At 41.5% G+C, this 23,033-nt stretch overlaps 1 protein-coding gene across 1 annotated transcript in view; it reads left to right on the forward strand.

Annotated features, from left to right (window-relative positions):
- The first annotated feature begins 4,888 nt into the window (after positions 1-4,888).
- RANBP3L (RAN binding protein 3 like) overlaps positions 4,889-23,033 on the forward strand; it is a 36,010-nt gene continuing 17,865 nt past the window's right edge. The window contains exons 1-8 of the mRNA XM_052778004.1: positions 4,889-5,342; positions 14,867-14,925; positions 15,189-15,225; positions 15,856-15,933; positions 17,017-17,091; positions 17,966-18,040; positions 18,696-18,820; positions 19,278-19,381. Coding sequence (XP_052633964.1) covers positions 5,093-5,342; positions 14,867-14,925; positions 15,189-15,225; positions 15,856-15,933; positions 17,017-17,091; positions 17,966-18,040; positions 18,696-18,820; positions 19,278-19,381 — 803 coding nt within the window. The 5' untranslated portion in view covers positions 4,889-5,092. The remainder of the gene's footprint in view (positions 5,343-14,866; positions 14,926-15,188; positions 15,226-15,855; positions 15,934-17,016; positions 17,092-17,965; positions 18,041-18,695; positions 18,821-19,277; positions 19,382-23,033) is intronic.

The following is a 23,033-nucleotide window of genomic DNA, read 5'->3' on the forward strand; positions in this document are numbered from 1 at the left end:
AAAATAAGACCTCTAGAAATAAAGCATTTCTTCTGCTACAGTGGAATGAGACATTCAGAATCAGAGAGTGAAACATGCAGATAGATAAACAATTGTTGCATTTTCAAACAAAATGTAGGTGTTTGAAAGGCATGGCCAAACTGAGCATTACTGAGTAAAGAAGAAAAGCTACAGTGTGAGGAAAAATTAATTACAACTCTTCACATTGTGAAAAGCATCAAAGCATAATTCACATCAAACTGATGGAAACATGAAAAACAAATGAAGTGGAAATACTGAGAGCTTGTTTGTGGAGGAGCTGGAGTATTTCTCATTTCATTTGCTCTTATAATTTTATGGTTGCATGTTTGTTGTTTCTGTGATTCTACGGAAGAAACTTAAGCATTAGATTTGTTGGGGTTGTTTTTTTTTTTACTACTATTTAAGTTGTGTTATTTTACATTTTGAAATATCCTGAGCTTTTGGGGATCACTGCCTGGATATACATAAACCGACGTACTGACAATTAAATGTAACACCATGTAAATCTTGCCTCTTCTGCAGTTTTACAACATTTTAAACTCACCTAAGTTCAACTAATTCTAACATTTTTAATTGCATCCTAATATCTGTAATTGTTTTGAACAAGTGTGGGCCAAAAGTTAAGCTAAGCTGCAGCAATGCATAATTTCTAATTTAAGTCAGTAAAGTGGAAGACAGGAAAATGTCTGTAAATTCAGCCATTAAATTGTTTAGATTTTTCAGATTTAAATATAAAAAATTAATGTGATCCAACGTAGATGATATATGAAGAAAACATTCTCTCAATTAGGAATGGGCCCCATCTGCAAAGCTGAGACAACGATCTACCTCTGGATCCAAGTTTTCCAAATGTTCTGGGATACTAGGGCTTTAGATTACAAATCAAGCTCATGTTTGATAAAAACAATCACATTTAATTTCATACACCTCTAAACTCAGACTTTCATTTTACTTGGCCACACTTGGTGTTTAAATACAGTTATTTACGGTCTTTTAAATGGATTTTACAATAATAAGTTGCTGAGGGGAAGGGTGATTACACACTGATCACAACAGAACCCAAAACAATGGCCAGCAAGAACAGAACGTTCAGAACCATTAGATTGGTCTCAGTCCATTCTCAGACTCCTGCAAGTTGTTGCTAACCTCTATGACCTTTACAGATTTTTTAACGTATCAGTACCTTAAGAGTAAAAACAGGGTTTCACACTAGTTTTTTAAAAGACAATAATTTGGATGTCAAATGACAATGTCCTAATTTTCAGATGTACTAAGCAACTGCAACTCAAGCAGAATTTGGAAAAAGCTTGCTCAAAAAGAGCAAGAAAGATGCCCTTATAATCACTGCGTTCAACATAAATTAGTTTACCATTGTTTAGAATTGACCTTCTAAAATTGGCCCATAGGATTAAGATTTTCAACTCAGCCAAGTTAGCAAGACAACATATAAAACCCTTTCTTTTTAAGCTATATTAGACACATCTATCAGGAACAGAAAGTGCTCAGCATCTTCCAACATGCAAACAGTCTGTTGGTTTATGTCTTTATTCACCGTATTATTCATTGTTCACCGAAAGCATAAGGGTTTTGATCCTGTAGTAGAGCACACAGTAAGATTATATGGTACAGTATGCATATATGTAAGCATAATTAAAAACTCTTAAGTACTTAGAAAATCTGTAGATCACAATGTATGAATACACAGAACAAAACGTATCACCAATTTATTAGTATTCAATTTCTAAGAATTCATTTATTTGGCAGGTATCAATATGTAGTAGATTAAAAAAAGGCAGTTATGTCAATTATTTAGACATTTTTAAGTCTAAAGTTAGCCCACAACTAAATATTCTTGGGATCAGACCAAGTATTGACATAACTCAAAAGCTACCTAAGAGATAGGGACACATACTAGAAAGAAATGATCAGTTTTATTGAGCAGGGATGAAAAACAGATTTCATATTAAGCCCTCTAGTGTAAATGAATTGGAAAGGGACCAACAATCCAGCAGCAGCATTTGAAAATGGGTTATCTAAGTCAGTCAGCTGAGCGAAGACATTGAAGAAGTTAAGAAGTCTTCCACCCTACTAAGCGAATAGTCACTAAAATGGCAAATACTATGATTAATGACATAATACTAATGACAAATTACTGTCTTGAAGAAAAAATCCTTTATAAATACATGTTATGGGATTCTAAATTAACTTTCTGATAATCTCAAAAGAAAAATGGAATTGGACGTTACCCCAAACAGTGTGATAACAGCTCTGTTCAATCTGCAATATGACAGAAAAATTACTGAGATAGTAGGAAACATGTGGGAGAGACTGAAAAATAATTCTGGAAAAAACAGGCATAGCTCTGTGCCGTTGCCTTTTCTGCAACGTTGACCATAGGCTACCTCAGTCCAAAGAAGGGTGTTCTGGAATTGAGAGCTGCAATGGAATCAGAAGCAATTCTCAGAGGAATAACGACTGAAAAGTTTTGAACAGTTTATCTCAGAAGATTAATAGAATATATGATAAAAGTATAAAACATTGTTCTGAAGCTAGAACAGGACTGTTGCACATACCAGTAACAAGGCCATATTCAACTTAAACTGTAAATTTGCAGCATCAACAATGGCAAACGATTCTTCACGCAATACAGTGACTGTGGAACTTGCTGACATAATGCACCCGCGAAGTCAAGGGTTTAGTAAGGTTTAGACAGAGGCTGCGCATTTAATTGGGATTCACAAAAATACCTGGTAGTAACAGTTAAGGCTGAGGGTACCGCACCTCAAATTCTGTGTTCAGTTTTGGGCCCCTCACTACAGGAAAGACATTGAGTTGCTGGAGCGCGTCCAGACAAGGGCAACCAAGCTGGTGAGGGGCCTGGAGCACAAGTCTTGTGAGGAGCGGCTGAGGGATCTGGGGTTGTTCAGTCTAGAAAAGAGGAGGCTGAGGGGAGACCTTATCGCTCTCTACAACTACCTGAAAGGGGGTTGTAGTGAGGTGGGTGTTGGTCTCTTCTGTCAGGTGGCTGAAGATAAGATGAGAGGAAATGGCCTCAAGATGTGCCAGGGGAGATTTAGGTTGGATATTAGGAAAAATTTTTTCACCAAAAGGGCTGTCAAGCATTGAAACAGGCTGCCCAGGGAAGTGGTTGAGTCACCATCCCTGGAGGTATTTAAAAGACGTATAGATGTGGCACTCACGGACATGGTTTAGTGGTGGACTTGGCAGTGTTAGGTTAACAGTTGCACTTAGTGATCTTAAAGGTCTTTTCCAGCCTAAGTGTTTCTATGATTCTATGATTCTACTGCAGTAGGGGTAAGACAGCACACTTCAGGATTTATGCCAACACACACTGGGGCTCTGTTGAGGGAAAATTACTCAACATCTGCCCGCTCTTGGACTTCCTTCATTTTTTTTCTGTGAAACATCTGATACTGGCTGTACAGAGAAACTGCATTAGACTAGATGTATGGTTCTGATGAACTTCTAGCAAATTCCTTCCTTTTTGTCTTGAACTATTAGGATTAGAGGCAGTTTAACACCAGGCCTGCAATATAATGGCCTGAAATTGCTCCCACTTGAACTGAAGAATTTGGGCCTGTTATCATTTAAGCGAACAACAGGAGACACAGGCCAGGCTTTATAAGCTTGCTGCACAGTGCATCTGGAAGGAAGGGACTGTAGCACCTTTTTTTGCTGACGCTGCATTTGGTTCATGTCAGCATGGGAATAATCACAGCGCTTGGCTCTTTTGCTCGATGTTTCGTCTTCCTTTTGAAAACAAAAAGCCTCAAAAATCAATACCAAGCGCAGTTATCAAAGGAGACTGCTGCTAAGCAAAATCTACAGTTCTACTGGAGGGGAAAACAGAGGTCCTTCGCGGTGAAACCACCGATTAGGGCAGCACCACCGCCGTTTTTGAGGGGTTCGGCTTCGCGGGGTGCATTTTTACCACACGCTGTGTTTCCACCGGCCGCACAGCGGCTCAGGTCGCGGCGGCGGGCCGGAGGCGTCCGCGGGCAGCCGCTCCCGCCGCCCCCGGCTCCGGCGCCGCGCGGCAAAGCTGCCCGCGGGGCCCCGTCCTTCGAGCCCGCGGGCTGCCGCCCCCAACTGCTGCAGCCCACGCCGCGACAGGCCACCGGAGGCAGCTGCCGACCGTCCGCCGCCCTTTCCCGGGCTGGAGGCGGCGGCGGACGACGCCGTCCAGCCCTCACTGCCTGGTGAAAGCCCTGTAGCGTCCCTCCTCTCAGTGCCGCCGGGCGGCTGGTGGGATCATGGACAAGCGTTCGTGATCCCGGCGGTCTGCGGAGCCGCGGGACAGCGGCTGCAGCAGCCCTCGGGGGGTAGTTCACCGCGACGGGAACCGAGCCAGCCCCGGCAGCGCTTCCCCTCCGTCGCCACGGCTGCGCTCGCGGGCGGCCCGGCCCACCCCTGCCCTGCCGGCTGCCTCTGCCGCCAGCGGGCACCCACGAATCACCCCCTCAGCCGCGACAGCCGCCAGCCCGCCCCCCGCGGACCCCGCTCGGCGGGAGCCTCCTCACGCCCCTCTCCGCAGAGGGGGTCGCCCGCGACTGAACTCCCGCCCCCCGCCTATTCACAGCCGTCGGGGGTAAACACCGCGCACGGCCGCTTCCCCGCCCGCCCTCTTATGTTAATCTGCCGGGCTTTACATATCCCCTCCCAACGCCCGGCCCCCGCCAAGAGCTTGTCCCGAGCTGTCAGCGTAGCAGCGGCGCGCCCTCACTCCCCCGCCGGCTCCGGCTCGGGCTCTGGCGGCTCCGGCTCCCGCTCCCGCTCCGGCTCCGGCTCCGCCGCCGCCGCCGCCGCCGCGCTGCCCGGCGGGCAGTGTCCCGCCGCGCCGCCGGCCGTTTCCCTCTGGTGGCGGCTGCGAGGGCTGCTCGTCGCGGGGCCTCGCCTGACTAGTCGGGGGGGGGGGGTGGCCTAGGGAGCAGCTAATAAGACCAAATCCAAAGTTCCAGACTCAGCTGCGGCTTAAATACATATACTATATACCTATATAACTGCATATATATATATATATATATATAAAGGTACTTCTGAGAACCTCATAATGAGAAACCAGCCAGTTCCTGCTTGCAATGGGAATGTTTTACATACAGGTACACGGCGCTCCTGTGCAGGCTACGACATTTCCGTCAGATCCCGGCACAATGCGAAAGCTCAGCCTGGCCTCCCCGAAAGAGGAGACTGGCCCAGTGACCGCTGGGCTCTGCACCAAGCTGCTCGCCCGCAAGAACAGACTGCCCACAGGTCCGGCTCCTGCAGCGGAAGGTTAAATCCCAAGGAGGAATGCTGTACAGGTAGGTTTTGCTGGGTAACGTTTTTGGAGTGTCTCCTCTCTTCCCCCTGCAAGGAGGTTTCTGGAGAACGGGATAAACACAAAGAACGTGCCCGTTTGGTAACAGCGTTGTGGGTGATGCAAAACAAGAGCTCGGCTGGCTGTAGGTTCTTTACTGCAGGTTTTTAGTGGTAATCTGCCAGGAATCTCCAATTTGTATTTTAGTTGAAGAAAAGACACTACCAGATAGTGTATGCTTGGGGTTTTATTTGTAGAGCACCCTAGAGTGGTCTCTCCATCTCTGACCCCCCTGCTGTTTCAACTTTCTGCAGCCTTCCAAAATGCTGGCCCTAGCAGCGGGTGGGAACAGCTCTCGCTTCCCTGGCCGTTCCTCCCTGCCCATCACACCTGGGCAGGGAGAGCAAAACGGGCCCAGTCTGGCTCCCCAGCGAGGTGCCTGACTACAGAGGCGGCCAGCAAAATCCTTTATCATCTCGGTAGCGAGGAGGGCCAAGAAATGAGAATGATTTATGTGAGATTGTAATAGTAACATTTTTTAAGAGGATGCATAAAGAAACAAGGGCTAATATCAAGGATATTTTGCAGGTGATGCCACCAACCATTTTTTTACCACGCAAGTTGATGAATGAACCCAAAACAGCAAAAGGAGGCATGCGCTTTCAAGGCCTAAACCTGATGCTATGACTGATACAGTTTAGAGTGCTTGGGCTAATTTATGAGTCAACCAGCCTTTCAGTTTGTGCTTAGTGTTGAGCACACGTAGTCCAACTTACATGCCTAAAATTTAAGGGTGTGAGTGTTGTTGGATCACGGCTTGATTACCTGTATAGTTCAATCTCTGCACAAACCCCCTGAGTGTTACTTCCATGCTACTTTGTAGGGATTTATGAAATTTAGTATTGGTACAATGCCCTGAAAATGGTAAAGCTTTATATGCCTATGAATTTTATTGCTGTTCCATTGAGTATTTTACAGGCTTTTCTGATATATTAAAAATGCTGAGTGCTGGGTTGTTGGAAGTTTCAGTGTTTATAAAACAATTTTTGGTTTCATACTTTGGCACAGTCCTGCTGATCTAGTGACACGGTTACTTCTGTCATTGCATCACTGCTAGAATTACATTGTAGTGATGAGACTCCCAAAAATACTTTCTTCACTCTTAATGTTTGAAATAAAGCCAAGTAGGTTTCATTTCTCTCAGAAATTGTGTTAAAGTGTTGGCTGGGTTAGGGATTTTTTGTTGTAATGCCTATTTATGTCTTGCCTGTATAAAGATGAGGACTGTGCTTTACAGAGATAAATGGGTGTGATATATGCTGTATTTATAAACACTTTTGCAGGCTGTCAGCTGAGTTTCCATGGCTAAAGAGAAGTGTGTTCATTTTTAAATCTCTTATGGCATGCTGTAAACCCGCAGTGGAAGCTAGGAGTAGTAAATGGAATTTTTGGGTAAAAGAGCCCTTTCCACCCTGATAAGAAAACTGTATTTAGAATCTGTAGCATAGCAAAGAGTGACTGAAGAGAGGGTGAACATGCCTTAAAAAGTTAAGGCTGATTCTGCACAGCTGTGCCTGGATGAAGAATCCTTGCTCCCATAACTGGTCTCACTAAGGACAGTGAAATTATTTATGTGGGTTATGAACTATTTGTATGACAAAGAATGTGCAAGAGTGGAGCCTTAGCAGTACAGTTAAGCTTTCCTAGGAGAAATTCTTCCAGGAGTTTTATTTTGCAATAGTCAGTTGGGTGAACTTTTCCTTTCCTCTTTCCGAGTACGATGAAACTTCTTTGATGATGCACCCTCTGTTGATCCAAACAGGGATATGTGAAGTTATTTATCAGTTCCCCAAACAGTATTTACAAGATGCCATCCGAACCCAAGATAAGCAACATACACTTTGTATTTAATACAGTGTTTGAACAGCATGCAGTGCTGTGTTCAGTAGTCTCTTCATGGGCCACTGAAGTACAGTCACTTCTGCAGCAAGCACAACCAGGTGGCAAATGTCTGTTGTGTATGTTTAAGTTCTCTAGAAATAAAATTCTCAAGAATGTTGTTTTTCAAAAAATGAAAGGCTTTGTCCAAAATTTCATCTCAATATGTTTGAAGTACTTTATTTTAATAATGCTGAAACTATTTCTTCTCATAAAACACTTCAGCGTGGTTTTAGACCAATTATTCAGAACAATTTCCATTGAACATTTTTGGAAAATCAGGATTCATGACAACTTGTTGCAAATTTATTGATTCAATGACACTCTTCAATAGAAGAGTATTCTAAAAGAAAAAATTCAATTAGCTTACAAGTCTGGAAATATGACTAAGATACTGAACTTAAAAAATTGTTGCCTGTATAGTAACATGCGTCTCTGGAACCTCTGCGTATGGAGAACTCTTCTGATTAGCATTGAAGATTTGACCAGATTAGAATTTAATTTGATTTATGACCCTGTTTATTTTCCCATTTTGTTTTTAGTGGTTATTGATTTAAAAAACCCACCATGTGTACGTATACTGGATTTAGATGCAAATTAACTAATCAATCTTGTTTCACAGTGTCTTCACAACCCCCCCCCCCCCCCCGAACCATAGATTTGCTTGGAAAATCCTGCCATCTTGGCATTAAAACTTATATTAATTTTTAATGGAGTTGTCCTAGAAAGTATTGAATATGCTTCATAAGCAGAAATCAAAAGTGTGAAGGGTAATAAACGAGAATCTGAAAGTAGGTTGCCAGGTCCAAATTTAGAGCCTTAAATAAGTGACCTGATTTTCCAAAGATGCTGAGCAGCCAGCCATGCATGTGAATTCCACCTGAGTTCTCAACTGCTCAGCACTTCCAGAAACAGACCTGTTACTCGGGGTCAGCAATTCAAAATTTTTAAAAGGCTTTTTCTGTATGTCTTAAAGTTGGCCAATTTTATTAAGTTGGGTGCCTAAAGTACTGTTCTAGGACATCCCCATTTTGCCTTATGTCACCTTCATTATTTAAGTTTTGGCAGAGGAAAGCCTGGCTTACGTAGTGAGGTCACTGAGGGACATGAGATGTTGGCTGGCAGCCTTGTTGCACTCTCGCTTGGCTGTGAACTGACTCTATTTTATGTTGCAGAGTTCAGTATTTAGGAAACAGAAACCGCGGTTCTACTGCAGGTTTGGCAAATCCTGTTCTTAGCCAGAAGGTTTTTACTATTTTTTCACCTCTTTTTAGATGAAAATGGTGCATCTCTGGAAATACTGACAGATGTCTTTTTTGTATCAAAACCCAGACACAATATTTAAACATGAGCCTGAGCTTGGATAGCAAAGTATTTTGTTAATTTATCCTACTGCATATTTTCACTGTATGTATTTCTCTTCTGCCTGTTATTGCAGTTTATCTTACCATGAGTAGTTTTCTGTGTTTTTGCAGCATATTGAACAAAAATTGGTCATATTAGTACATAGTTTATCTCTGATGCTCCTTGAGGCAACATGTTAAGGGACAGATCATCAGCTAGCATAGTCAAAATAATTCCTTTTTTTTTTAATGTGACGATACAAATTTCTGGATCCATGTCTTCCACTTACATGCTAGTCCATTGTTGCTTTCTTTTTCTTCACATATATTGCCACAAAATACCAGGCACAATATTTTGTCTTAGTGTTTTTTTCAAGTAATAGCTGTAAACAGCATATATTCATAAATAGCAGAGGCAACGCTCTCCCTTGGTTTTTTTTTCTTAGTATTTTAGTAATGTAAAACTACCTCTGGGGATGTTGGAACTAAAGTCACAGTAAACCTACTTTTCTTCTCAACATCTTCCCCAATTACATGTTCCCGTTGAGCCAATTTGTATGCGAAACAAACAAAACGGCAATGTTATGTGCAAGAATTTGTTGTTATTTCTTAACTTTATTTTGTGTGAGTTCTGTGACTTGGGAGCCAGCAATCTAAGCAGTAACATAAAAATGCAGAAGTGTTTCTGCTTTTATTTTTGCAAATTATAGCAGTAATATACAAAGCTAGTAAAATTCATGCTGTAGGGTATTAGAGTGCAGAAACTTGCTAATACTATGTCGTAGCCTTATCTTTTGACAGGATAAAATTATAATCTGATTATAAAATTTCATGTAGTAGTTTTTGTGTTGTGTAACACTTACGAGGATGTTGTGAGGGAAAGCTGGATGCAGTTAAAGGTTTTGTAAGTCAGTGACATTGCCTGGAGATGATATAATTTTCCAGGATCTTATTCTATTTGAGAAAATGATCTTTGATTAAGAAGGTATTTTCTTTTTTTTTTAAATTTTTTTACTATGTAAAAGTAAAAAATTGTAGTTTCTGTTTCAGAATTAAAAGTTTTCCTGTGAGGTGCAAATGGGATTGCTACAAAACCCAAAGAGGTTCAAGTTGTTACTTTAATTTAAGGAATTATGAGAAAAATGTCATTTTTTACAAGTCAGCTTTTGTTATCAGTGTTAGATCTTTGTTGGCAGCTATGAACTACCAGGTGGGGTTTTTTTCAGGTTTTGTGTGAAGGATTCAGTTTAGTAGCTAAGCCAATCTGAAATACCTGATTGCAGGATTGGTAGTTACTTGTAAAGAGCTATACAAATAATATATAAAGTTGTGTGAACAGTAGAAACTCAGGCAAAATCCATTGGATTGGCATTAGGCCTTTATGGAAATTCTCTGGATGAAACTGTTGAAAGAAACAACAGAGACATGAGAATCCTGCCGCCTAACTTGTCAGTGGCACTCAATTGACAAATAGAATAAAAAATGCCTATTGCCAGCTCTGTGGTGAAATATTTAAATTACAGTTTTTCGTATGACTTTCAGTGGACCCTAGTTTTAAAATTTAATACAAAGTAGAAAAGCAGAACACCATGTAAAGTGTATAACCTTACATTTGGTAGGTACTAGGTTAATTTACTGGAAAAGTAGTTACAGCTTGCTTCAACACTGACTGGCTAGTCCCTGAAGAAGGTATTGTCTAGTCACTGAGCAGGAATTTAAAAATCCGGGTGATGTTGCATACCTCTGACACCACAGAAAGCCTAATTCCTTAAATAGTTACTCAGTTTTGTAATTAGCTAAAAGGGATCACTAATCAATGAAATCAATTTGAACAGAACACAAATTTGAATGAGAAAATGAGTTTCTGTACTTCCTTTCTATAATAGTATACATTGCTAAGACTGGAAGAGAAAAATATGATTGATGTGTAAGAACTGTAATTGCTGTCAAACACCGATGCCTGCATTTTGGCACTTTAATGCGTATAAAAATCAGTTTGATTTTTAGATTTGATGGGCGCTCACAGCTCTCACTGGAGTCAGCCATCCTGAGTGATGTGAAGCCTTCTACTGTTATTTTTTATAGTTGTAGGTTCCTAACTTTAGATAGAAAAATGTGAAAGTATTTGCTATGAATATGAATTAAAATGTTTTCTGACTTCTGGCAAGTTTGGTAGTGGTGAAGATGCAACAGAATTTATTTTCTTTTGAATCTGAAAATGTCAAAATTAACTGTTTAAAAGTCAGAAGTAAAAAAACTTTTATTGAGGTCACAAATTCCCGTCTTATCCTCTTAAAGGTTTGAGTTTGTTTTGCTTTGCACTGTCAGCCACTCTTGACATACAACTTCAGGCATATGACTGCCTGAAAATTGGAGAGAGATTTGGGCTCGTATTTTCTCCACTGGGTCCTTAGCCCTCACAGGATCGTTCTCTGTTCTCTGGGCAAGATGGAGCAATAATAATAACAACAACTCTAAAATTTTCAAAACCATCAGTGTCCCGCTTATTTTTTAACGTATATATTTTGTGAAGTTTCTACAGCTTTAGGAGAAGCAATAGCAATAAAAGTGAAGAGTGGTGTGTCGCAGCAAAGGCTGAAGGACCCCCACACCTCATGGACAGTGCTGGCTTTTGGGACGCGAGCCAAGTTGGTGAAAGCAATTTTACATAATTTCTCGCGTGTCATTCTGACTAGTGCTTCCTGGGCTTGGGCGGCAGCCAGCAATTATTTTTCCCCAAATGCACATCTGTATTTTCTTTCAGACGGAACTCGGTAAATGCAGTCTCCATCGGGGCATACCATCATTTGCCAGTTGCCTTGCACGTACAGCGCGAGGCAGAGTGACGGAGCCCACGCGGGCTGAGCCGATCCGAGCAGAGCCGATCCGAGCTGAGCCGATCCGAGCTGAGCAGATCCGAGCTGAGCCAAGCCGCGCAGGCAGCAGGCCTGAGCGCCGGGTGCCCTGCGCGTCGGGGAGCCGAGGTCAGAGCACGTTTGGTAGTGCTTCTGCCCAGGGCGGCAGGCTGGAGCCAAGGAGGCCGTGCAGACAAGGTCTCAAACGAGGGAACCCGACACTTCTGATGTGTCTCCAAACGCAGCAAACCTTAGGCCAGGACCCTTCTAATTCAGCAGCGTCAGGGGAACCCTAGTGAGGAACAGAGCGCCCCATCCGTGGTGGTTGCTCACGGGCGGACAGACAGACGGGTCCTGGTGATTGCTGACGGGCAGACAGACGGGTCCTGTGCCCGGACTCTTGGCTGACGCTGGCGGGCGAGTGCAGCCTCTGCAGCCAGAGGCAGCCAGCCCACTTGGCAGGTTTTTCTGGTCGCTTTTCCAACAGCCCCTCTTACCCACAAGTACCGAGCTGCTGGGGACTGGAGCGGCCCAGCCTCAACCGGGCGCTAGCCAGCCTGTGCCCGCCCGTGTCCCGCCGGTGAGGAGGAGGAGGAGGAGGGGCGGGCGGCTCCAGCCCACCCGGTCCCCCTGCCGCGGGGGCCGCTGCCGCCGCCGCGGGAGGAGGGTGCGGAGAGGCTTCTGCTGCTGGCCGCAGGCAGCCGTGCGGCCTGTCGGCGGCAGCCTTCCTGCGGGAAAAGGAAGGCGAGAAAGGCGGAGTTGCTCCCCGGTGTTAAAACCAGCGCGTTGGCACGGCGGTGGTAACTCCTTGGTGGCCGGCCTCGTGTGATGCCCGCGAGTAATCCCGCATTGCTGCTTCTGTGGCCGCCGGCTGCAGGTGTCTTGTGCCTGAATTCCTGGGAAGTTTAAAATGTAGTTGGAAATCGATGCATAGGATACATACATAGTTAACACAAATACATCTTTGAAAGTCGTCTTGTGAGTGGCCTGATTGAGGAGTGAAGATCTTACTGATGAGCTACAGGGAATACTTCTCAGGAATTACAAAAAGGTTTTCTTGGTTTGGGTGGAAGCAATACAGAACCGTAAAAACGATAAATAACCGTGGCAGCATCAGCAGCCTCTGACTAAATCTACAGACGGTAAGAAAGTTTTCCCTTTGGCTCAAAAGCAGTTGATGTGGTACGTCTTTTATATCTACTGCAATATCAAAATATGACTATTTCTCTTTAAGAGGTACCATTATCCCCTAGCTTCACATGTTTCTGTTGGTAATCAACCAGTTACCAATTTTTCTAGAGGAGCTTCTGGGTTTTAAACTATTACTGGAATTCTGTTGTTGTTTAAATTGTAGTGAGCTTTCCTAATTCCTTCAAACTCCCTACAGCCTTTTAGCTCCAGCAAAAGTTCACTCTGTGGTGGAAAGGCAGTTCCTTTTTCACAGCAATTCACTCTTTGCTAATTCCGTGCTTTGGAGTAGTAAATGTACTTTTAAAAATAGTGCTAACTTTTGAGCTTTCAGAGGTACTGTGGAGAATATGGAGGTTTCTGTAGTCATGCTTTAATTTTTGCATTTTTCCTTTATTCAATAGAATACAAGACTTTTTTTTTTTTTTTAAAGGAGACCGGAAAAAAGGCTATTGTATTGAATAAAACATATTTCAGTGAAATACTATTGTTTATGTGTGCCACTCCCCTCTAGTGAATAGAAACGGAATTACCCCATCTCATGCGATGCCATGGTCCCCCAGCTGCAACCAGATTATGGAAATTTTCTTCAACTTTCAGTCACAGAGAGTTATCTTTTTTGGCGTTGAACAATATTAACTTTTTTCTGCTTTTTCTATTAAGGACAAACCAGATCTTCATTGCAAAGCATGCCAAGTTTGCTAAAATCAGTCATTTGCGCACACATAATGCCCAAATAAATACAAAATGAACCTCAACAACAGCAAAACTATATTAGTTTTTACTGCTGTGTCTGTATATCACTGGATTTGAGTAACAGTTTCATGCTTCTTGCCCCAGGTTACATACACGCATTTATTTTAATAATGTTTCCTTTTTTCTTGATTGTTGAATATATATTTATACAGTAATTTTAAAACTTCCGTGACAGGTTGATATTTGCTTTATTAAACCTTTAAGTAATTGATACCAATGCTGGAGTGGTTTGGTCACAGATGGGTGTGGAAGCCAAGATAAAAATGTCAATCCATGTATTTTCCCACGGACATTTTTGTTGAACAGGTAAATAAACAGAGGAAAAAGATGGTGTGTATGTGATAAATATTCTGTCAAATGTCAGTTAACAAGATATCAAGTGTGGGATTTCTGTGGCCAAAGGCCAGTCATATAGCTCAGTAGTCACCCTAGTCTGTCCTTATCACCCATAGAGAGAAATAAATGCATTTCATTCTCCGTTCATCTCTCAACATACACAGCTAAAATATGCTCGTGCTCAGAAGCTGATTGTTTCTATTGACTACACATTACAGACATCTCAAGCTAGCATGAGGTGAATCCTGTATGTGGTGGTCTAAAAAAATTATTTGTGTCTGCTGCTTTGCTCATTAATTGTGCCATTTATTGGCATAATAAATGTGTCATTAATTGGTGGTACTGCTGAAAACAACTTCTGCTTTCACACTGACAACCGAAGTTAGTCCATTAGAGTTGCAGAGGCTGTGAAGGTCTCATTCTTAGCGAAGTAAGTAGCCCAAGGAAGTCATGTAAGATGTAGAAGTAGTGAACCCTAAATCAACATAAAATTTGATGTGAGGCAACTGTATGCTGAAATATGTTTCATAAAAAAAAACCCCAAAACATGGATCCAAAGTTGTTTTCAGTCATACCTAAGAAATGCAGAGGTATGCCTGAGAGCAGAATTTGCTCTATAGAACTTCATGTTTATGTATCATACTGACACATTAAAACTGACACTAGGCATTCACTTACGTGAAGCCTAAAGAATGGCAAGTGTGTGCATGACCAAGTGTAACACCTTTCCATGCTTTCCTTTGGGGATCATTTTGCATTTCACATCCTTGCAGTTTTCTGAGAGCAAAAGCTGCAGTTCACCCTTGTACTTAAGGGATGGCAGATGTTGTTTGTAAAGGCTAAAAGTACTTTTTTGTTCTTTTTAACTAAAAGAAGTGCGAAATAGTACGAGGCCAAATTCTGTGGCATCTAGTGAGGCAAAACTCACGCTGGAATTTGAGGACTCATCTTTATTTTTATTTACGGACCATGCTGTTCATCATTGCAGATCTATATTTTCTTCCTTTGTTGAAAAGGATAAAGTCCTGTTTGTTATTGCACAGCACTTTGAGAACTGTTTGAGAAGTGCTATTACAGAACTGTTATTACAAATGATCTCTTCTCTTTTCCAGAGAGATCAGTGCTTGCCCAGCCAACATTTGTTTTTGAAAAGAAGGACCGTCCTTTGAAGGTAAAAAGCTTTTTTTTTTTCATAACTGAGAAAAAATCCTGAGAAATGGGAATTCTATAGACAACAATCCTAGCAGTAATAAAAGATTTTAGCCCAGGTTAAGACTTGTAATAAATGGTCTCAAAATAGAACAAGGAAGAGTAGAAACTAGAAACAAGACTGCTTTCAATGCATGTGTGCTGGATTGATATACTTTGTGTCCTGGTCTAGAAAGTGACTGTTCTGTTCTCCTTGACCTTTCCATGCTTGTATTTTTTTTCCAGCGGCCTGCAGAAGACCCAGTTTGCAAAGCTGAAAATGGTAATAACCACCTTATTGAAACAGTATTATAATGCACTGGGTTATACATAGGTCTGACTGTTGCCTGTGAATATAGTGTTTGGACCCTTACTTTGTATGAGCAGGGACAGATCGCTTGAGCAGGGACAAATCGCTGTTAGTAGACTAAGACTATGTGGGTTGTAGAGTCACCTGCTGTGTCCTAATATATATGTCCCTGTCTTACCTCAAGAATTCTTCCATCTTACCTCTCATGTTTACCAGAAAGCCAAAATCCAGAAGCCCTGAAAAGTGGCCAAGTATATTCATCAGCTGTGTGGGTTCCTATCTGCCCTTTTCTATTTGTTTAGGCTACATTATAATGTAACTTAACATTCTTAATGTCTTCTGAGCCTGTGGGCTATGAACTGATTCTAAGTCCTTGATTTAAGTTCCCTGAACCTAGTGGAAATGAAGAAGACTCCCTAGGCCTTTGTGCCAGGTGTTGACTGAGATTCCAAAGCCCTCGTGCTCTTAGGTACTGCCTTAAAGCTGTTCCTGTAAGTCATTCCTAGAATTTATTGTGTTCAGGTTTTAATTTCATATCATAACATTGTGCTGAAATCTCCTGCCAGTCTGTCCCTGCAGAACGTTATATGTACTTTTCTCTAGATTTCATTAGTTATTCCAGAAAGCGTGCAAGATCATCATCTTTTACTTTCCAGAAGTCTGACTCTCAGTCTAACACAGGTATGATGTTTAGCTCCAGTCATGTTTTAATTACTGTAGTTCTGTATTCTCATCTGGTAAAGAAGAGAAGGAATTTTACTGTCTAAGAAAAGCTTCTGCACTGTAGAAATGCTGCAAGTCATGAAAACTTAAACATTGATATAAACTTGCTGGTAATTTCCAATAAATCCCTTTTTAAGTAAAAATATATTAATTTTCCATACTAACATAATAGTACATAAAGTAGTGAAAAATTTGTACGTTTCATATTGTTTCCTTGAATTGCTCACACAGTCAAGGGAGGAGGAGGGCAGGAAAGGAATGAGATTCCCTGGTTTGTGGAAGAGATCAGTGTTCCTTGGGCAATCCCTGAAAATGTAAAGCAGTTTCCAGAAGGCCCCCTCCTTTCATTCAGCCAACAGCTTACCTGGAAGGCCCTTTAAGGACTGTGTAGTGCTTCCATGGGAAATGCACACAAGTCACTGAGGCTACTGTGCAGAAGGGCTGATCTGGTTTTTACAGTGTTTATTTAACATATGGATGGGACCAGAAAGTTATTTCTGAATTCAGGCATTAGTATGTGTACACTGTATTTTGTTTTATGTAGTCCTGTGACACACCTGAATGTAGCTATGAGGATTTGAGAGAACCTAAGTTTGGTTTATTCTGAAAATTATACTGAGATCATACACAAAAAATCATAGATATGGTAGAAATGTTAGGGTATGCCTATACCAAAAAACAAAGCAGGGTATAGGAGGAAGCTTGAGTGATTGACCTCTTGATTGTCCACACTGCTTAACTGATACCTAACTCTCTGCTTCTGTTTTGAACCTCCCGAACTGGCAGTCTCCAAGACAGAGCTGTTACAGAGTGGACTAGCTGTAAGCAGCATGCCTGAGCCAGGCTGTGCTGCTTGGCCTCAGAGACCTCTCTGATTCAGCAGCACAGGCATAACCTAACAGTGTACTTCAGAAAGCTGGTAGTTAGCAGATAATAATTTATTCTACTGCCAATGAAGGCATGACATCAAATTGGCTAACCTTAAAATTAATCTTTGTTTTTCTCTGAACAAATGATAATTTCAGTCTTTTATCCTTTCAGATACAACTGTCGCTCAGAAAAGGGGGAGATCATCTTCCTTTACCATCCTTCCTACTTTCCCTCCCTCCCAGCCAGGTAACTGAAAAAAACCCAAACAAAACCAATAAATATTTATGTAGAAAAGCAGGTATTAGCTAAAATAAAAAGGTGTACGGAAATGCTTTTTCTGCAGGACAGAGCTGGGGTGCATTGGACTAGTCTGGTATTTGGACAGGAGAAAGGAATGTTTTAGGAGGAGGACTGGCAGTTCAATAGAAGAAATGTTTTTTGCGTTTCCAAAATGTTTTACAGGTCCTTGGCAGACATTGGCATAAAGGATTTCTAAACAATCTTAAGAGGACACAAGATTGTTTTAGCAGCAAACCGTGCTCTTTCTGCAATGAAAAAGTAGTGCTTATGTGTAGAGTATCTTGTGTCATTTTACAGGATGTGGTACATGGTTGCCATCACTTTCTGGCTGGTGTTTGCTATCTTTATTAAAATGGTGAAAGTATCAGTAGTGCACCACCATCATTATAGTAGGTTACGAAAGCCTTTTTAGCAGAACAGGGCAGGGCATATTTATTTATTCCCATGTTCTTGGGGCATCATTTACTTATCTTAAAAATGCCTAAGACTGAACCAGATAGCATTGCCATTTCAATAGCTTTTGCAAACCAGCAGCACCTGGTTTTCAAAGCTGAAGAAGGATTTTATGAATTTAAAACATCCATTAGTATCCAAAGATTTCTGTCTCTGACATAGCCAGAAAACCGATGGTGCTTTCTGTGACTAAGTCTACTGACCTGTAAAATGGAGACAGTAACAGTTATCTCAGAGATCTTGTGTAGGTTAATAGGTTTGAATATTGCTCAGGTACTACCAAAATAGGAAGGGGTTACAGAAATGTGAATTAATAATTAAAGTTTGTTACTACTCACTATTAAAGTTTAAATTCCTTGTTCTGTAGTAAAGAAGAATAACATATTCATGACCTCAACTCTTCTTCAAAGAAACCCTGACTTGATCAGAAGTACAAAAGAAGGTAACTGTCATTGCAATATTTATTCACTGTACTTCCACAAAGACATTCTTAACAGATCAAGAAGACATAAAAATGACAACTCTTCTCTATGCTGAGTGATAGGCTAAGAATCATTGTGACATTCATAAGTTATTTGTTTGACAGTGTAAATATCCTGTGAGCTCTGTTCTGAGCCTCTGCTCTGACTACTCAGTTCCCGAGTGGACTGAATATAACCTTGAATAGTGAAATTCCACATTCCTAGCTCAATAACTCTGCTCCTGGAGAAGGTAGTGAAGAACTGTCTTGGCGTCTGCAGGTGCAGGATTAAATTTGAAATACCAGAAGACAGATCTAATAGAAAGCAGTAAATATAAGTATAAATATAAATACGTATTTAAATACATAAATACAAATATATTTTATACATATAAACAACTATATTTTTTATATAACACATCTTTTTATTCTGATAGGATAATGGGGTTGGTGTCACTGCAGAGTTGTGCATTTTAGAATGGATTACAATTTTTCAGAATATGTAGCAAGTAAACAACAATAAATGCAATTTAAATATGCTTTGAAGCTTTCAGTTGAAAGAGGCAAGACACATAGGTATGAATTAGATGTGAAGAAAAAGTCTCTGTTTAAATATTTTGTCTTTGTATTTTGCAAGGATCCTTGTTACAAAGTCAATTGCGGAATGTCATTAGACCTGCCATTTTACAACCCCCACAAGCCCTGACCTGTCCTGAAAATCCTGTAGTATCTCTAGTGACTAAGAAAGAAGCATATGTTCAGGTAAAAAGAAAAGTAGTTTTACTGGCTAATGTATGTTTGCAGCTCAAATAAAAAAAAACCAGTGCTGTCTTAAAGCAGTTAATTATTCCACTGCCTGATTTTCAAGAAAGTTCCCATATCAGTTTCAGTGGAATCGATGGATCAGTGACATGGTGTGAACTGTTAAACTCGTGCTGACTGTGTTTGAAAAAACATCTCTTCTTTGCAGGCTGTCTCAACTTTCAGATATCAGGGTTCTGTGGGCTAATCAGCTTTGGGGATTTTTTGTATTTTGTTTATTTAGAAAGTAACATTTTAGCATTTTGATTAAGGGCACTGGCTTAGTACACAGCTGGAGGAAGCTCAGCCAACTACCGCATATATATATACACCTCAGTGACTCTGGACTTCTAGCAGACCTGTTTATAGCAGAAAATAAGCTTGGTCTAATTAATTCATCTGGTTTTATCATTCCTAGCTATCTGAAGACAGGTCTTATTCGTCAGCTGAGAATTCAGTAAGTTCCAAAACAGCAGTGAGGTCATCTACTACCATGAATCTTTCTAGCTCTAAAACAACACGGTAAGTTTTTATTTATTATATTCCTACACCATTTTGTCACTTGGCCTATGGCATGCCCTTTTGTCCTACATGTCTAACATGGTACTAAGCCCATGATATCTACACCCACACAGTGCTCACTGGTGTTTGTGTAGTGCCAGGATTTGTGGGTACTGACTTGAGCTCCGTACGCTGTAAGAAATGGACTCCTGCTGGAAATTAATCTCTGTGGGACAGTTTGTTTCTCATTAGCAACGCCCAAGCCAGAAACTGTTTTGGTTTGCCATGTCATGCAGCTTTGGCGGTTCAAAATATGTCCCAGTTTTGAATGTTTACAGTCATCTTTGTGTCCCTTTGGCGAGCTCTATTCTGATTGCATAGCTGCTGCATCTCATAAACAGATGCAGAGAAACTCAGTAATTACAAAAATATGTGAGCATATTGGACACAGAAGACATGAAGACGACCATACAGGACTGATCTGGAAGACAAGGTGAATGCTGCAACTGATCTTCTACTTCTGTGCACACGCCAGAGTTTCTGGGATGAACAGCTGGCTGTGATGATTGTGATAGGGTGGCATCTTTGTGCAGACATGGGTTGACCAGAACAGACTTGAATTTCTGCATGAGGAAGCTGGCTTCCTTGGGCTAGGACGTTGCCCCATGCCCTTGCCTCTGACTGAAAGAGCCCATACCAGTGCAGAAGTGGGCTATTGCCTCTCTCTGGAGACTGGCTCATGAGAATGTTAGGTCTGTGGTTAGCCAGCAGGTTATCTTGTGGGTATTAATACTGCTTGCTGATGGTTGATGAGGGTTGTTTGCCTGGAAGTTGTGAGCATCAGGAATACACCTGAGATCAGTTGTGATGAGAGAATGACATTTTAAAATTGCTAGGGCCACAGATAGCACATCTGTGACGTTGCCTCCTTTCCCCCTCCCACCCAAAGAGGGCAGAGAACGTGTTAACTGCAAAGGAGTCCAGTCCAGTCTCCTTCAGGGCTGGATGGGCCACAGATAAATCTTCCTGCACACAACATTTGGGATGCACAGTGCTGGGGTTCTGAGGAAGTGAGAGATTTTCAGATGCACAGAGAACTTAGATTCTTAATCTTTATCAATAAGAAGAGCATCATTAGAGGGCAGATGCTCACTGTGATTTTGGAAGAGCCAGCCTGTCCTTTTCTGTCACAGTTAATGCTGTCTATCACAGTGATGATGCCCTGTGAGAACAACATGGAGCCTACAGAGCATGCTGGAATTTTAGCAGATTCAAAATGATGGTAATGCATATACCGGAAAAGCTAAAGGGAAGGTGGTACTGACTTCAAAATCAGTTGCTATCGGAACTCAAATCTATTTACCTTCTGTCAGCTGCACAATATCTAGGAAAAGATGGGTGAGTGGCTTTCTCTTGTGAAGTAGATGGACACAGAAATGCAATGCAGTGTTTGAGTGCTGACAAGTTACAAGACTTAAAAGTGCTTATGGTATTTCTTTTTTGTTTTAAAAAGGAAATTGCTAATCTGCTTGGGGTGTTCATGCCTCATTAATTCTGCATATCGCAGTCGTGGTAAATGTTGGTTTATTTGACAAGTTGAAAACTAATTTAAATACAACCAGGTGCTTACTGCTCTTCTGAGATTGCAGGGGTGTAAGTGCCGTTATTCTGATCTGTATTAAGTGACTGATGCTTTAAAATACTTCAGTAGAGTGTTTTGGGCATAGCTGTTTTCTCATAGATAACTTGACAGTAAGTATTCAAACAAACAACTTTATTAAAAACTCTGTATACATGCTAAACAGTAGTGAACATTGCAGCCAGACCTGCTCATATTGCTAAGAAAAGAATTTTTTAAGTTTGTTTTTAATTATCAGTCGAGATGTAACTAGTGTTTATTTACAAAATAAAATGCAGACACACTCAACAGCAGGGATTGCTGCTGCCTGCAAATGTCCCTCTTGCTTTCCCTCCTCTTCCACCTCTTCTCTATGTGACACGATTCTGTAGAGAGATGAATGAAAATGGTTTGTTAGCCCTCTGCAGTTGCTGCAGTTGTCCACGTCCCAGGAAACCACCAACAGTTCCGTTTCCTGAACGGGCTGTCGTAATGAACGGAAAAGAAGAAATTTGCAGTTTCTTAAGTCTGATTAAAAACTTGGAAAGAAGATTGTGTCGTAAGTGACAGAAACGTAATGCTGGGAAAACTCAGGCTTCTGGTCATGTATTCAGCTCTGCACAAGGATTTGCTTGGAAAACTGCCAGGGTTCAAGGCCGGCACTGGAACTGGCAGCTACTCAGACCCTTCTGGACATTCTGAGGACAGTACCTGGATCTACTCCCTTTCCGTAGTCCCTTTCCAGTATCTTATCCTCATTTCTCCTTCTCCTGTTCTTCCTTGTTAGTGGTCATTCCCTGAATTCAGTGCCTCTGTTTTGAATCTCCATGGCAATGTCATGCCGGGCACACTTTGTTCTTGCCCTGCAGCAACATAAGGGTATTGAGGTTTTAATACAACTTTAAGGCTGGCACTTCCAATTAACTGTCCGGAAGAAGAAAGATCCTGCACCAATTACTTTTTCCTTACATTTCCAAAAATAATCAAAATCCATTTCCCACATTATTTCTTTTGAGACAAACCTCTAGTTTCTGGTTTTTAGCTCTCCCAGAGTGCTATCCTTCCCAAGTTGCTACCGGAGCAGCCTAGAAGCAGCAGACAAAATTTCAGGATGCAAATTGATCACAATTCAGTCAATTTTAGTGGGCAGTTTTCTTAAGGATAAGAAACTCATTAGTTTAAACACACTTTAGATTCCCTGTTCATGGCCCAAAACATGTATGGAAGGCTTCCAGGCTGAAAAGGGATGGATTTTCTGATTTCTCTTTCTTATTTGCTCTCAGTCTTAGCAACACATCGAGCATGAGAATGTTAAGGAATATTTTTTTCTTTAAGTGTAAAATGGAGATAGCTTGTCCTTGAGAATTCCTTCATCCTGTGTGAAGAGATTTCAAGCACACTGTAGTTGTGAACACAGAAACTAAGTTTTAGAGGCAATCACCAAAGTTCTGGCAACAAACCCAGCTTCTTAACAGGAATATCCTCTGCATGACATATGTGCTATTAAGCCCCCCCAAGGGTGATAAATGATCTGGAAGAGCAGATAAGTGGTGCTGAAGTATGCAGTTTGTGATAGAACATCAGATTGTCTTCCTGCCAAATCATCGTTCTGGAAGAGGAAGAGACAAGAACTTGGATGGTTTTGCCTTGTGGCCAGCAAGAGATGCAGTGATTAAGCTCTACAGAAAGCACAGAATCATAGAATCATTTAGGTTGGAAAAGACCTTCAAGATCATCGAGTCCAACCGTCAACCCTGCCCACTAAACCATGTCCTGAAGTACCCCATCTACTCGCTTTTTGAACACCTCCAGGGATGGTGACTCAACCACTTCCCTGGGCAGCCTATTCCAATGTCTGACAACCCTTTCAGTAAAGAAATTTTTCCTAATATCTAACCTAAATCTCCCTTGCCTCAGCTTGAGGCCATTTCCTCTCGTCCTATCTCCAGACACCTGACAGAAGAGACCAACACCCACCTCACTACAACCCCCTTTCAGGTAGTTGTAGAGAGCGATAAGGTCTCCCCTCAGCCTCCTTTTCTCCAGACTAAACAG

This window comes from Harpia harpyja, chromosome Z (genome assembly GCF_026419915.1).
Source record: "Harpia harpyja isolate bHarHar1 chromosome Z, bHarHar1 primary haplotype, whole genome shotgun sequence".
In the NCBI taxonomy this organism is placed as follows: Eukaryota; Metazoa; Chordata; class Aves; order Accipitriformes; family Accipitridae; genus Harpia; species Harpia harpyja.